This window comes from Calidris pugnax, unplaced genomic scaffold, assembly GCF_001431845.1.
Source record: "Calidris pugnax isolate Ruff unplaced genomic scaffold, ASM143184v1 scaffold147, whole genome shotgun sequence".
Taxonomy (NCBI): domain Eukaryota; kingdom Metazoa; phylum Chordata; class Aves; order Charadriiformes; family Scolopacidae; genus Calidris; species Calidris pugnax.
This window is the reverse complement of record NW_015092359.1, coordinates 6,431,363-6,447,930: the sequence shown is the minus strand read 5'-3', so window position 1 is coordinate 6,447,930 and position 16,568 is coordinate 6,431,363. Positions and strand designations below refer to the sequence as shown.

Genomic DNA, 16,568 nt, shown 5'->3' with positions numbered 1-16,568 from the left:
ACCATCATTTTCACTGTTTTTTGTGATGTTGGCAAATATCAATGAAGTCCATCCTTTTGGATGCTTGGGTGCTTTTTTTTCTTTCTAGGAGAAGGATTCTGAAGTGTGATAGGAGAAGGATTCTGAAGTGTTGATATCCTGCCAAAACAAAGATCCTGGTTTAGGTCTTCCTGAAGCTACAGGGAGCTGACTAGGGAGGGAGCCCTGCTGGATCTGCTGTTTGTAAATAGAGATGGACTTGTGGGGGATGTGACAGTTGGAGGCCGTCCTGGGCACTGTGACCATGAAATGATAGAGTTCTCAATTCTCAGGGAAGCAAGGAGGGGAGCCAGCAGGACTGCCACCATGGACCTCTGGAGAGCAGACTCTGGTCTTTTCAAGAGCCTACTTGATAGAGTCCCTTGGGAGGCAGCCCTGAAGGGCAAAGGAGTCCAGGAAGGATGGACGTTTTTCAAGGAGGAAGTCTTAAAAGCTCAGGCACAGGCTGTCCCTCTGCGAAGTAAAGCGAGCCGTTGGGGGAGAAGGCCGTCCTGGCTGAACAAAGAGAGATGGTCACAACTCGGGGAAAAAAGTAGAGTTTATGGCCTTTTGAAAAGGGGGCAGGCCACTCAGGAAGATTACAAAGGTGTTGCAAAGGCTACGTAGGGAAAGATTAGAACGGCCAAAGCCCAGCTGGAACTTAACCTGGCCTTGGATATTAAGAACAATAAAAAGAATTTCTATAAATATATTAGTAACAAGAGGAGGACTCTGGAGAATCTCCATCCTCTATTGGATATGGGAGGTAACGTAATGACAAAGGACGAGGAGAAGGCTGAGGCACTTAATGCCTTCTTTGCCTCAGTCTTTAGTAGTAGAGTAGGTTGTTTCCTGAGTACCCAGAGCCCTGAGCCAGCAGACCGGGGCAGGGAGCAGAATGAAGCCCCTGTAATCCAAAGGGAGGTGGTGAGGGACCTTCTCCAGGACCTGGATATAAACAAGTCTATGGGCCCAGATGGGATCCACCGGAGGGTACTGAGGGAGAGTGTGCCCAGGTGGCCAAGAAGGCCAAAAATCAGGCCACTCAGGAAGATTACAAAGGTGTTGCAAAGGCTACGTAGGGAAAGATTAGAACGGCCAAAGCCCAGCTGGAACTTAACCTGGCCTTGGATATTAAGAACAATAAAAAGAATTTCTATAAATATATTAGTAACAAGAGGAGGACTCTGGAGAATCTCCATCCTCTATTGGATATGGGAGGTAACGTAATGACAAAGGACGAGGAGAAGGCTGAGGCACTTAATGCCTTCTTTGCCTCAGTCTTTAGTAGTAGAGTAGGTTGTTTCCTGAGTACCCAGAGCCCTGAGCCAGCAGACCGGGGCAGGGAGCAGAATGAAGCCCCTGTAATCCAAAGGGAGGTGGTGAGGGACCTTCTCCAGGACCTGGATATAAACAAGTCTATGGGCCCAGATGGGATCCACCGGAGGGTACTGAGGGAGCTGGCAGAAGTGCTTGTGGAGCCACTCTCCATCGTTTACCAGCAGTCCTGGCAAACTGGGGAGGTCCCAGCCGACTGGCATCTAGCAAATGTGACACCCATCCACAAGAAGGGTTGGAAGGGTGATCTGGGGAACTCCAGGCCTGTCAGTCTGACCTCGGTGCCTGGGAAGGCCATGGAACAGATCATCCTGAGTGCCATTATGTAGTGCATGAAGGACACCCAGGTGATCAGGCCCAGCCAGCACGGGTTCACAAGGGGCAGGTCCTGCTTGACAAACCTGATCTCCTTTTATGACAAAGTGACCCACTTGGTGGGTGAGGAAAAAGCTGTGTATGTTGTTTACGTGGAGTTTAGTAAGGCCTTTGACACGGTTTCCCACAGGATCCTCCTGGAGAAACTGGCTGCCCATGGCTTGGATGGGAGGACTCTCTGCTGGGTTAAAAACTGGCTGGAGGCCGAGCCCAGAGAGTGGTGGGGAATAGAGTCAAATCCATGTGGTGGCGGGTCACGAGTGGTGTCCCCCAGGGCTTAGTATTGGGGCCAGTTCTCTTTAACACCTTCATCAATGATCTGGACGAGGGGATGGAGTGCATCCTCAGTCAGTTCGCAGACGACACTAAGTGGGAGTGTCGACCTGCTGGGGGGTAGAAAAGCTCTGCAGAGGGATCTGGACAGGCTGGATGGATGCGCCAAGGCCAGTGGCATGAAGTTCAACAAGGCCAAGCGCTGGGTCCTGCCCTTGGGTCACACCAACCCCCTGCAGCGCTCCAGGCTGGGGGCAGAGTGGCTGGAGCTGCCTGGCAGAAAAGGACATGAGCCAGCAGTGTGCCCAGGTGGCCAAGAAGGCCAAAAATATCCTGGCCTGTGTCAGGAAGAGTGTGGCCAGCAGGAGTAGGGCAGTGATCATCCCCCTGTACTGGGCACTGGTGAGGCCCCGCCTTGAATACTGTGTCCAGTTTTGGGCCCCTTCCCACAAAAAAGACATTGAGGGGCTGGAGCGGGTCCAGAGAAGAGCAATGGAGCTGGTGAGGGGTCTGGAGCACAAGTCTTGTGAGGAGAGGCTGAGGGAGCTGGGGGTGTTCAGCCTGGAGAAGAGGAGGCTGAGGGAAGACCTTATGGCTCCCTACAACTCCCTGACAGGAGGGTGCAGAGAGGTGGGGGTTGGTCTCTTCTCCCAAGTCCTAGGCGATGGGACAAGAGGAAACGGCCTCCAGTTGCACCAGGGGAGGTTCAGGCTGGATATTAGGAAAGCTGTTTACACTGCAAGGATTGTTAAGCCTTGGAATGAGCTGCCCAGGGAAGTGTGTTGAGGTACCATCCCTGGAGGTATTCAAAAGCCAGGTTGACATATAATACTTAGTGACGTGGTTTAGTGATGGGGTTTTTTTTATCAGAGTTGGGCTGATGGTTGGACTAGGTGACCTTAAAGGTTCCTTCCAACCTAGACAATTCTATGATTCTATACATTTCAAACAGTGGTTACACCTGAGCTTGCTTTTGTAAACAGTGAATTTGAAATAATTTGAATATACAAATTAAAATTCCTGGCTTAAAAGGTTTGACATAAAAGCTCTGTAAGTGCCTATAGTACATAAAGAGCAGCACTTAGACTGCTTGCCCAGCCAGACTGACTGAAGACGTCGGTCTTCAGATGAGCTCACTCATGTCTTTCATGTCACTATTTGCTATAGCAAGTTAGGAAGCAACAGCTTGCAATCCTAGATAAATTGTTTCCCACACTAGTCAGAACACTTACCTCATAATCTTATGTAATTTTGAAAAATACCTTTTATTCAATACAATTCAGTACAATTTATCTAGTTATTTTAAATGTACAAAATTACTCATCTGTACTACAGAGATGCAAATCAAAAAAGCTTATCTACATTCATAACCACTTACGATCATGTTGTTACCATGGAAGCTCTTCTTTGAAAAATAATCTTGTTCTTTTTTGATAGTAATTGCCAAGATGCAGTATCTTGCAGATTATTTCATATGTATTTTTTTTAATTGTGAATTTTTAAGATGAATATGCTTTCAATAGAATTCCTTAGCTTTAACTAGTATTTAGTGTCTTTACCCCATGGGACTGACATTTTGGGTCTTGAATGTAAAGATGCTTGGGTTTTTTTGCTTATTTTGATGCAAAGGTGCCAGACCAAATGATCCTGTTGGTTTAATATACAATTTACACTTCTAATACTGCTAGAATTCTCAAACTTCCTGGTGCGTTCATATTTTTTCATAAAATAATTGCAACAAACCTTGGCAAAGGACAATGACAGATGGCCATACTGAATGTCAGATAGCAATGTGACTGCAATACAAAGTGAACATGGGTTATAGGATGGTCTGGCTTCTGTTGAATGCAAGTTTCATGCATCCAACTTCAAACACAGGGCTCAAGAACTGAAGGAAGCTGTACTTAAACGGTATTGTTGGAAATTCTCCTTCTGAAAGTCAAGAGGTGTCATGGAGCTGATGGGTTACTACAAATGTAGCATATAACGTGACCCTGCAGCTGATCAAGGGAAAAAGATGACAGTGCTGAACAATCATGTCTCTGTGTACAGCAGTATAACCACCGTTGAATGTCACGTCTGATCTTCAGGTCCCATGGGCAGTTGGAGAGAGCTGCAGGAATGATTTGAGCTTGGGAAAGCAGGTTTTGTGTTAAATAATTCTATTAACTCAGAAGTAGTGGAAAAGTAAAAATGACTGTATTCAACTTCGAGTTATGGTTCAAGTGATAGCCTAGTTAATCTGAAAGCATCTTTCTCACAGTTTTCTCAGCCATAACTTGATCTAAGAAGCTATCTGGGTAGGTGCTGCATATGTTTATATTTTTATAAACTGGTGTACTGAATGCATAGCCTTCATGTCTTGATAAATATTTTTTATATTACAGTGCAGTATTACAGTAATGGGAATATTTTCTCTTGTGTAAGTAGCCCCATGCAAGTTACTCCACTTAAGTTTTCCTTGTGCTGTTGAGTGGATTTTTTTTGTTCTGATATTGCTGCAGTTTTGTAGACCTTGGTCAGTCAATTCTGACCCCCCCCAAAAAAAGACCTCAACCAAACCATACTTGATTGAGAGCATTCCTGCTCTCAATCAGCAGAGCAGAGCTGCTACTCTGTAGTTTTTATGTTCTGTAAGTCAACATGTGAGTATGATGATCTGTAAATTATTTTGGGTCAGATGCTGTGATTAATTATGAACTTGTTAACATATAGTTTTAAAGGCTTTGCTTCTAGGTGCTCCTTGCAGCAAAACGTTCCTTTTGGTTAGATTATTAATTTAGGAATTAAAGTGGTTTTAATACAGTGAATAGTGATGTAAATGAGTACAGTTCACTTGGGAGCTTGCTCACTTTACAGCCAAGCTTCTTTCTATTCTGGGTCTTGCGTTAGCACATCATGTTTCATTCAATAGCTATTTCTTAAGAGACTTACAAATTGCTGGTAAACAATACTGGCAGGCTTTCACTTCGTACTTCTTTATGCTGATAACAAAATAGATCACATTTGAATACTATGTTGTAGAAATTTAAATGGTGTCTCAAGAGCTTATCGTTACTTTACTATGTTTAATTACTGCAGCACTTGCAGCTATACTTACTGCTTTGTGGAGGTTCAGAACATTATGTTCAAGGATGTAATTTATTTATTACCTGTTACATTGGATTCAGAGCATTGGTAGGTGTTTGTACTCCAGACAGACAAACATTCTGTTTACAGTTAGGTGTAACAGTATGTACTTACCAAAAAACATCTGGTGACTGCTGTCGGTGTTCAACAAGTTGATTTGGCTTTCCAGTTTGTAAATGTTTTTGTCAGTCTGCAATTAGTGAAAGTGGAAGTGAGTCTCGAGGAGCTCCAATTTAAATATGGTCTCGTGGTTCTAGGACTTTATGGTTTGGGGGGATTTGAGTAGATGAGATAAATCAGTACTACTGCTGGGTTATACTTTTAAAAGCAAGTGATTGAGATGTCTTTACTTGTAATTCACTAACAATGTGTAAAACAGCTGTGGCTGTTTTCAAAGGAATGCAAGAGGAGGTCTGTATTTTGAATGGTTTGGCAAATAGATGTAAACTTAGTTTAGTCTTGGTTTTTTGGGTTTCTGTGTTATGGAAGAGAAGAGTATTTTTCCAATGTGAAATTCTGTTTTTATTCACATAGTGAAAAGACTTGGGACATTTCTGTGTTATGGAAGAGAAGAGTATTTTTTCCAATGTGAAATTCTGTTTTTATCCACATAGTGAAAAGAATTGGTACTTGGGACAACGATGTAAATAATGCTGAAGTGTTACAGAACTGAATTAACCATAAACCACTGATGTTAGTTGTCATTGCTTATGAATCCACCATCTGTTGTATCTCTCCAAGTATTCTTGTGTTACTGGTAGAACAAAATCAGCTTTGTCTCATGAATGTACCTTCTACCTTCTCTCAGGAAAGCTCTTCTGCTTTTGTCAATTCTGTTGTCCCCATGTACATTTGAGGAGGAAAACTAAATGCTTTTGAATAAAGTATACTCTTTCTTCTTGGTAAAACCAATGTCAATACCAACACTATTACAAATTTTGTAAAGCAGATTGATTATTTGGGGTGGGACATCTTGTTCTCAGTCAAGGTCTATTTTTAAACTTTCTAAAGCTAATTAGTCTGATAAATGTCTTGACAATAGTTTCATTACATTATTTGCTCGAGTAGTAGGTCACTTTATGACAAATCATGTGAAGGTAGTTACAATAAGAATATGTTTTGTTAATTTGTAAAGAGCCATACAGTAAACTAGTTGTTTATAATCTATGATATAATAGGATAATATTTTAAGGACTCTCTTTTGGCAGAGTTTGGTAACTTGGCCTAGCTGGATGTGCGTAAAAAGATAGCAATAACATAAATACATGCTTTTTGCTGTGCATGTGTGCTTAGTAATTGTATGTACTATCTCTGCTTGTAGGTGAGAGAAATGGCTGCTACCACCCTGAGTGGCCTGCTGCAGTGCAATTTTCTCACTATGGATGGGCCCATGCAGACCCATTTTGAACAGCTGTGCAAGATGAGGTTACCAAAGAAACGAAAGCGTGACCTGTGTTCAGTGGTGGACACAATTCCTTCTGGCGGTAAGAAAATTGCTTCAGAGGCTAAAACCATGTATGTCAAAAGCAGGTTAGGAAGATACATATATTTTGTGCTACGCTTAGATGCTTATTCTACAATAAATTCCTGATGGAATAGGATTTGTCCTATAGTGAAGGAGTATTTAGAAAATTAACATATACCCAGAGAAAACATAGGCCTGTTGCCCATGCAATTTTTTTTCCTTCCTAAGCACCCATAAACCATAATGGCAAATTACTTGTCCTTATGTGTCATTGTCTATTTGTGTGTATGTAAATGCAGTTCCTAATCCGTAAGTGCTTCAATAATTTGATTTATCATGTAAATGATGAATAAGACTACGCTACTACTAAAAAAAAGCAAATAATATTTTTTTATTATGTATTCCTACAGTAAATTTATTTATAACTTTTCCAGAATTAACACTAAAGGTATTTCTCCATTTACAATGAGCACAGTTCACATAATTGAGAATGCAGATGTGGGATAGCTATTTCCTCAGTAAATAAACTTCCTTAGCTGCCACAGCATAATTTCACTCCTTACCCACTTTACCTTCTGTTTGTTGGCAATGTGTTCTTTGATTCTAAAAAAAACCACCCAAAACATGGACACACAAAAATACAGAGCAACAAATATCCCCTTAGTTAATCTTAGGAGCTCTGGCTTCTGCCCAAACATTCAGTGCATCTGAGTTGCATTCATTTGACCCAGGACTGGGTTTCCATATTGTCAGAGTGTTTTCTCAAATACCAGAATTATTTGGATGTAGAAATAGGGAACAGTAGAGATGTAGCTAGTTCGTGAGCTATTTACTGAGAAAAGAGAGAGATTTATTTTTAATTTTTTTTGAGAGAAGGAAGCTCATTTGAAATGTTTATAGTGCTTTTTTTTTTTTTTTTTTACAAATTCTTCCATTAGAAATGAAAGCTAGAATCATAGAATGATTCTATGAATAGATTCAATGAATTTATGATTCGGTGTAAGGAAGCAGAAGCAATCTGGAGATCCATACACTTGTGTGAATTTATTTGACTGTATGGTCTGTAGAGCTAGCTGGTTTTCTGCAGAAGCTAGAGATCTCTCTACTGTGGCAGGGGTTTTTTTTTGTGCTTTGTTTTTTAGTGGGTTTTTTGTTGTTTTTTTTTTTTTAATTCAGGGTTAGTATTATTTCAGTATGTTACTCTAATGAGGTTACCTCTGTTTAACATATAGGCTTTCTTTAGTCATTCCCATCAGTTAAAAATAGCCTTATTTTCACTGATAACCAGTTTTAAGTTTGGCCGTGTGATTGAGGAATGTCTTAGACAAGGTAATTGCACCTTGCAAATGTAAATTAATATCTTGCAATTGCAGACTTGGTTAAGCGCCACGCTGGTGTGCTGGGACTCAGCGCGTGTATTTTGTCAAGTCCGTATGATGTACCCACCTGGATGCCACAGCTCTTAATGGATCTCAGTGCCCATCTTAATGACCCTCAGCCTATTGAGGTAAAAATACTTATATACGTTTTCTGTTTAATATAACACATCTAAAATATGCTTGACTCATTCTTAGTTCCCCTTTCCTAGAAATAAATAAGATATTATTAAGAAACTTAGTTTCTGCTGCTTTTTATTAAATGGTTCGAAATACATTTTAAGTCATGGACTGCTTTTAAATATTTTTTTGTGGTAGATCTGTTCTTACTTTCAAATTTAAAGCATAAACTGAAAGCTGTCTGTAATGAGGAAATAGTCTTTTTTTTAATTAAAAATGTCACTTTTGTGCATGCCATTCTAGGAAATATCAACCTGAACCATAAAATCACTCTGAAGTTTTTTTTAAAAAGTCTTATAAGCAACCCTAGAAACAAGTTTTTAGTAAAATAGTTACCTTTAACTCTTTTTTTTTTTTCCTGTCTATTCAGTTTTCTTGAACTTTACTGTTTTAACCAGAGTAGTGAGCTCATGGCTGAAGAATTCCTTAGATTTAACAAACTTTGCTATGGTGTGCGTTATTGAATCAAGAAACTGGACTGATGGAACTTTTCTTTTGTTAATTTAATAATAATCATAATTATTTTAGTAACAGAAGATAGTTTTCCTCTGAATTGTTTCTTCTATGCACCTTACGTGATTCATCAATTCTTTCTCATGTTTTGAGACCCAAACCATTGGTTTGAAATACCTAAGGAAAAGGAAGAGGGGTAAAGCATTTCACTTTTGTGAGAATCTATTAATTTTTCCAAACTCAAAATTGTAGGTCAAAGAATCCTTTTTTGTAAGAATGTTGGAGTAATGACACTGGTGAAAAGAACTGTAAAAATTAAAATACTGGGGAACTGGGCTGAATTCCGCAAAGCTCTCCTAGCCTTTCTAACTGTTCAGATGCTTTCCTCTACTCGGCAATTATTTTTGTTGTATTCAATGTTTCTTTTGTCATGGAGCTTAAATCTGTAACTGATCCATGTTAATACTGGTTGTCTGCAGATGACTGTGAAGAAAACACTGTCAAATTTCCGGAGGACTCATCATGACAACTGGCAGGAGCATAAACAGCAGTTCACGGATGACCAGCTACTAGTGCTTACTGACCTCTTGGTTTCACCATGCTATTATGCATAGATAGGTAAGATTATTTGTTTTGATGTAAATTGAGAGAAACATCTTACGAAATCTCCTCTAGCTCTCCAGTCTAGGGTGGACTAGGGAGGAATCCCTAAACCACAAGGAGAATTAAGTTCCTTGTACCTCCATTGGTCTGTTTAGGTTCAGATTTATTTTGGTTAAATATTGTCCATCGTTTTGTGTGTCCCTGTATTACAGCAGTGTTTTGCTAAGACAGTTGCACTTGTTTTCTTGAATATTGATGTTCCCTTTTTCCATTTTCTACCAGTTGGCTGCCTTTGAAATCTCTTGTGGTTTCACTAAAGGCAAGGTACTTGCTGCTTTGTACTTCTGATGCCTCTGAGGTCTTTAGCCTCTCAGGCAGTGCAGTATATCATCTGTGTCTCACGATGGGGAATGGCTGCTACCAAACTGTCTCCTCTTCCACATTATCCTTCTGCTACTGAGTCTCTTCACACAGGCATGTCCCCAAAGAGTGAATCCGTTCCTGGAGTTTCTCTTTGTTATGCTACAAGATTCTGATCTCTGTGTGTTGTGATGTTTTACTTCCAGGAGAAGTTTTGGTTTATATTTTCATTTTCTTCTGTGGTAATAGCATGAGTCTTGCTCTGAATTCATGTTTTGAATTCGTTCTTTTTTTTTTTTTTTCAGGTTTCTCCTGGAAAAATGAGGATGTAGGAATCTTTCTGCAAAATAAAGGAAACTCAAAGCAATTTATCATGTAGAAAACTTTTGTTGGAAATCCTGATGCCTAATCAAAAACCACTTTTAAACCCAAACATAAAGACCTGGTTCTATTACAAAAGACTTTCACCTCCCCAGGGAGCAGCTGTGGGAGCCCCACAGTCTCCTTGCAACTTCGTTCACAGAGCCTGTTGTGAGTTTATTGCAAGACCCTTGTCATTGGCCTGCATTACACACCACTCTTGTTTCTGCTTTCATGCACACAGTGATTTACACTGCACACTTCTTATCTGATTTTTCTGACCCTTTTTCCCTGCTGTTTCTGACATCAAAGATAGGCAGAGCTGGAGAGTGCTGCAAACCAGAATATTGTCATTGAAGCTCTCCAGTTCTGTTGATGCAACTTCTTACCTAGTCAGCATACAATACCAGGAACCTATCTTTCTCAGAGTTTATTTTTCACTACTTGGATTTGAGTGTCCATCATGTGATGGGCTCTGTATCATTCAGTCCACCTCAGGGCAGGATTGCCTTTTTGTATCTTCCTTGTCAAAATGTAAATAACCGATCTTCTCTGTGCAGAATAGATGGCAGGACAGAACATGGGGAGTGAAAGCTCTTACTGCCTGGCCAGGTCTTCATAGATAGCTTGACCATGTGTGGAATAAAAATCTATGATTATCTGTGTACTTTTAAGGGTGAAAGACTGGGAATGTTTCCACATAATTAGAGCCCACAGATACTAAATTATGGACTATCAAGTGATGGTTGAATTCACAGAATAAAATGTATGCACAGTGTGAAAGAGCACTGAATGGCTGACTGTTTTTAAGAGCATATTCTCACAAAGATTGTCGCTGTTTGAGCAAGCGTAGCTTGTTGGAAGATTGTGGAAGCTCTGTATTTTTTTGCCTGCAGCTTTGTTCAGAGACTGGTATCTATTGGCTATTTAACAACATGTTTAATATGTGTTACATAGTTGTAAAAGACTGTATAAATTGTAGAGGCATTGCATTGACAAAACATTGTACAGTTTGCAACCTTTTACATAATACCATTGTGAGATTAATTTGTAAAGATTCATACTTAGATGTTAATATGGTAGTAGTTCTGGCTTTTGTATCAAATCAAATGCCATTATTAGTTTTTTAAATTATTTTCTTTAACAGAATATCTCTTCATGTCTGAAAGGCAGAGGTTTTGTTTTGGTTTTCTTGTACCTCATTATTACTATGTCTCATTCAGATTTTAATGCAACACTTGTGGCCATCTCTAAATGCTGACATCACATTTTCCAGTGTGATGAGCTCATAGAATGTGAGGTACATCGAAATAATTCATAAACTGGTGTGTGTTTCAACTTGTTTCAACCATGCAACCCTACAGGAGCACTGATACATTTTGAGTGATCTACCTGCTGAGTGTGTGACTCATTCCAAACTTCAAAGCACAGCAGTGTTCCTGGTGCAGTATTTAATGAGTATCAGCACACAGATGTAACCACTGTATAGCGTAGTGCCAAAATTATTTCAATTGTGTACGTAGTTTAAGACCTAATAAATGGACTGTTTGTAACACCTGCATTTTTTGTATTTCTGAAGTGGAAATTTCTTACTTTGAGGCTGTAATTTAAAGTTGTTTACTGTGCTTTTGAGCTTTTTGTAGAGGCACGTGTTTATTAGGGGATTTGGCAGTAAGTTAAGGCAAGATTAAGGATTAATTAAAGGTGTAGTTGTAATGGTTGGGACACTTGCTTTTATATTTACGTAAAAATATCCTATACCTGGTGAGGCTTACCAAAAAACTTAGTAACCTTTGAGAAGCACATTTAAAATTGGAGAAACTAGTTTGAAGTGGAGGGGGTTTTGCTTGATGGAATTTAAAAACCAACAAACAAAAAAACCACTTTAAAAGTAATGGAAAGTATTTGCTGCAGAGGATCACCTTTAAAGTATGTTTTGGCTGACTAAGTGATGGAGCAGTGATTGTATGTGCCATTTGGCCTACACTAAGGGCAGCTAACTCCAGGATCCAGCTCTGCTCTGCTGCTTTTGAGTGTAGTTGGGAGTTTCTTTTCTTATGTAGTTATCTACAGTTAAATTGTACCTGGAACTGGTTGCAGTGTTGAGAATCCAGTGCTCTGTAGAGAATCATTCTGTAGTAAGAGGTATGATGGCAAATAAAGGGTATTAATTCACAATAGCTATTTATAAATCAGCAATAAATTACTTGATCCAAATAGAGCACCCAGAAAATAGAGGCTATTTGAACCTATTCCAAATACAGTTCTTGTAGGATGAAACACATGATAGTATGAACAAACTTGTACTAACTGACTTTTTGTGGGTAAAAGATTGTAAGTCTCCTATTCTGAGAATGTAGGAACAATTTTGAGTTCTTCATCGAATAATGTAACTCCAGTGTTACTTTTATTCTCTAATTTTCCCCAAGCAATATACATATGTAATGAGTTCTGATCTTCCCATCATTTTGATGTCTTACGCTGCCTTTTCCCTAAAGCTCTAGAGATGAAACAACAGCAATACCCCACGCTGGAGAGGGAGACATTTCTAGAAGAGAGAAATTTTTCCGTTTGAACGGTAAGGGAGGTGGATAAAGATCTTGAAGATGGTCTGGTAGCCTTGGTAGCCTTCATGGCTACGTCATTCTGCACAGACAGTCTCAGTGACTGCTGCTGTTTGAAGCACCACAGAATGGCAGGGATGTCAGGCAGAACTGATCTGTTGGGTTGCTCAAGTTGCAGTGGTGGACTGTTCAGTGACTACCTTGCTAGAGAATTAAGTGGAGTGATCACCCATACTTCCATAACCAACTGGATATGTTTATGGATGTGAAAACCTGCTGAAATCACAGCAGACACATGATGCTTATTTTGATAAAAACGCATAAGAAAATTATCAAGCAGGCAAATAAGATCTTAACTTGTGCTTTTGGGTGGCACCACAGACGTGATATTGGTGGATTGTGTTATTAACAAGTTGATCTAATCTGTACATGGATTTTTTTTTTTTAATGAAATAGAAAAACGTATGAAGGTCATTATTTCTGATGTGGCATTTGGACTGTATTCCTTTTATGTCTGGGTATTTGCCCTCCTATCCTTTTTACTTCTTTACCAGGCTGTTGGGAGTCATGTGCTTGACGCACATGGATGATGTCTCCTGTCAGTTTTTCACAGTGAGGCATCCCCAGCATCCCACACCCCATTCCATCTTGCACTTTCTTCCACAGCTTCAGACTTCCTGTAATCCTGCAGCAGAGTCCAGCTTCCTTTCGTCCTGTGCTGTGGAAAATACAATCATCATCTGGTAAGATGTAAAACAGGGGAAAAAACCCAACAATTTACCAGTAGAAAGTGCTGCTGGCCATTGTTCTTACAGGATTGTAACTTTAACCCTGCTGTGAATTACCAGCTAATTTGTTTTACATTCTCACTGGCATTGTACAGGAACTGGATTTCCCCATCACAAAATACTCACTGTACAGAGTCACATTGCTGCACAGGCTCTGGAAAATGGGATTCTGGATAAGAGCTGGGGAATTTCACCTGAACCTGATCTAGACTTCCCAGTTGTCTGCAGGCCAGCAGTAACCAAGGTCCAGGAAGGGGGTTTGTGGTGGTTACTCCCAAAGAGGTACCTGGACCACTAGGGCAGCAGTAATTTCACTGCTGTAAGGAATTGGAGGTTTGATTACAGAAGAAAATTAAACTTTGTGGAAGATGAAGACTATTGCTAAGCTGTCTAAGGCAAATTGTAATTGATTTGCATTGAGGGTTTTTTCTCTCTTGATCAACAGATGCTTCTCAGAGCTATTAAAAGATACTTGGAAAGGAAAGTCCATGAGATGAGAGAAAAAAAAAGGTTAGTATTCTCTCCCTGGGAAGGAGAGCGACTCTTTGTAATGCAGTCTTGAATCAAGAGTTCTCTCAGCACAGATAAAAGCTTAGACAAAATTATTAGCAAAATTATCTTTGATTTCTGATGGATTAGAGTACAGTGCTTAGAGGAATTAGCTGCATCCTATCAAGGCAGACTTTTTCAGTGGGTGAAAAGAAGGGAGTCTTGCTGATCCTTTTCTAATTCTATATTAAATTACTTTTTCCACAAAAGGCTTGTAGAAGTTCAGCCTGCTTTCCCTGCTTGGGTTCCTAGCACTCTCACTCCTGCAGGTATTTTGTAGAAATTACCTGAGCAAATTTTGCTGCTAGAAATGGAGCTGGCTACTGCTCTGTTCCCCTTGGGGAATAGTAAGGGGTACCGGGAAATAGGAGGTGGAATAATTTCAATTGGCATACTTTGGAAAAACAGCAGTAAATGCAATAAATCTATTCTACCAGTAAGATTCTCTCCTTGCTTTTATTTCTATTTTTCTGGGTTGATTTCCCCTTTTATTATTCCAGCTTCTTTCCCCTACAACTCTTGTTAAACTCATAAGGTACTCTTCTTAGGCTGAGATGGGGACAGGTTTCCACAATAAAAAGTAATTTCCAGTTTTTTGTGGTAAATATCTGCAAAACATGACGCGCTTCTGAAAAATGTCTTGGGAACACAATTTTTCCTTATGCAATAGGAGCTCATATTTGAGAAGCTTGATACTACAGAGCACTGGGGGTTTTTTACTAAATAGTTTAAGGAAAGGCTTAAGAGTGCTGTAAAGAAAGTTAATATTCTAAAAGTTTTGTGGGAGGTGTTGCAGAAGTTGTTGCTCTTGTGATTCCTGCCTTGCAAAAATGAGACTCTTTTCTTCTACTGTGCTTCTCCCCTCTCCCAAACTTTGAATTTTTTTATTTTTTTTTTTTTAAAAGGGGCAGCCCAGTTAGACCTGTGCCAAAGGGACCGTGCAGTGTTTCATGTTCCCATGGAGATCTTTTTTTTGCCTCAGCTCAGCCCCTCACTCCCCGAGTACCAGCTCTGTATTCAATTGCCTTCTCTGTCACTCACTGCCTCCTGCATGTTCAGGGCCAGCCACAGCCTGGCTCATCCTGCATCACCAACGTGCTCTCTGGCTTGTGTTTTGCTGCTGAAATTTGAAATGAAACTCGTTTGCTTGCAGGCTATAATGAGGAACTTTTTCCTTCATTTCAAACTACAGTTTGTGGAGCGGTAAGGCATCTTAAAACCAAAAAACCACCCTTGCTCTTCATGGCATTAATGAAATGAGTGACAATCTAAACCTATCACTGTTAGAAAATGCAGGGGTTTCTTTTGCTATTTTGCACTTTAGCTCTAAAATACCCAATTCTCTGTGAGGCCTAAGTCTTACAGTTTTGACTCTTAAATCCATTTCTCAGCATCTCAGTCTTGTTTAATCATGCAATTCAGTGTGCTCTGATGTTTATAAATAAGAAAATTTGAAGAGGGAGATCCCAGCTTGACAATGAAAAAACAACTCAGAATTCACCCACAGAATTCAAATTAACTGTGACTGGAGAGGAAAAATGGGAGTGAAAATAAAAATGATAGTCGAGCTGAGAGAAAACTGAGCTTGAAGCCACAGGAAAGCATGGACATAGTATTTTGGGTTTTGGTCCTCCTGCCTCCTGTATGCAAGTAGTCTAGGAACAAAAACAAAGCAAAGCACACCTGGCCTAGGTGCCCAGGGTGCAAGGTGCTGTTGCTGCTCTGATGGACCCTGCCAACAAATCTGGACTGATTGCCAGCTGGAGGTGTGTTTAGCACACCAGGCTGCTGTTGTGAGTCATGGGGTTACTAAAAAATAGCTCTTAGTTTCAGAAAGAAATGCACTGAAAAATAAATGAGCAGGTAGCTCTGACAAGCTTTCGGATGTCAACCTAGCGCTCTTGTCTCTGTCTTCACGGTTTTGCAGAACACAGCTACGCTTCTGCATGATTGCTGGGGTAGGGGATGAGCATTGAGACAATATACAGATTAATACAATGAGTGTGTGTAGAAATGTAAGACGAGTGCTCATGTATAAGCTGGAAGTACTAGGTCTGCTGTATTTTCATAGCAATTTTGTGCCTTGCCTGCCTGGACTTATCTCTTGCAGCTGCATTTCCAGTGCCTGACATTGAGGTCCCGTGGCTGTTGTGGCCTGCGCTGCCTCGAAGAACACGCGCTGAGCCTGTTCTCATCCCCCAGCCCATGTGTTTCAAAATGATCCCTCAAAGTGCTCAGGCATCCACCACTCTCCATCGCTTTAAATGACAACTACTGCGTTTGTGAGTAGTAGTTGGCAGTAAACAGAAATAATGATATATAGTGATTTCTATAAATAGAAATAGTGATATATTTCTAGTGTATAGAAATAATAGTGATTATTTTTTCCCTGCCTGTGGGAATACAGAAGACCCGTGGCAGTGGATCCTGTGCTTCTGGGCTTGTCCAGTGAATAAAAAGGGCTCCCCTACCCCTCTGACCGTGCATGGGAAAGCAGTGCCAAAGCACAAGGGGGGGAAGATCCAGCGAGAAAAACTCTGCCTTCACTTGGGATGATGAACAGGTCGGGGCAGCGTCTCCTTGGTGTTCAGTCAACACGGAGGGACCTCCCAGCCTCGAGTGCCCTGCGGTAGGGCTGGGACCCGCCTCAGGACCCTCCTCTGCCTTTGCCTTACCTGCCTCCGGGGCTGGGCCGCGGCCTCTCCCTGTCCCTGCCGCCGGCCCGGCCCGGGGCTGG

The 16,568-nt window shown here is 40.7% G+C and overlaps 1 protein-coding gene across 2 annotated transcripts in view; it reads left to right on the top strand.

Annotated features, from left to right (window-relative positions):
- Nucleotides 1-11,491, top strand: part of PSME4 (proteasome activator subunit 4) — a 75,889-nt gene extending 64,398 nt beyond the window's left edge. For both annotated transcript variants that reach the window (XM_014962476.1, XM_014962475.1), the window contains 4 exons: nucleotides 6,455-6,617; nucleotides 7,972-8,105; nucleotides 9,087-9,225; nucleotides 9,876-11,491. In XM_014962476.1, the coding sequence (XP_014817962.1) occupies nucleotides 6,455-6,617; nucleotides 7,972-8,105; nucleotides 9,087-9,221 (432 nt within the window). In that variant the 3' untranslated portion in view covers nucleotides 9,222-9,225; nucleotides 9,876-11,491. The remainder of the gene's footprint in view (nucleotides 1-6,454; nucleotides 6,618-7,971; nucleotides 8,106-9,086; nucleotides 9,226-9,875) is intronic.
- The last annotated feature ends 5,077 nt before the right edge of the window (nucleotides 11,492-16,568 follow it).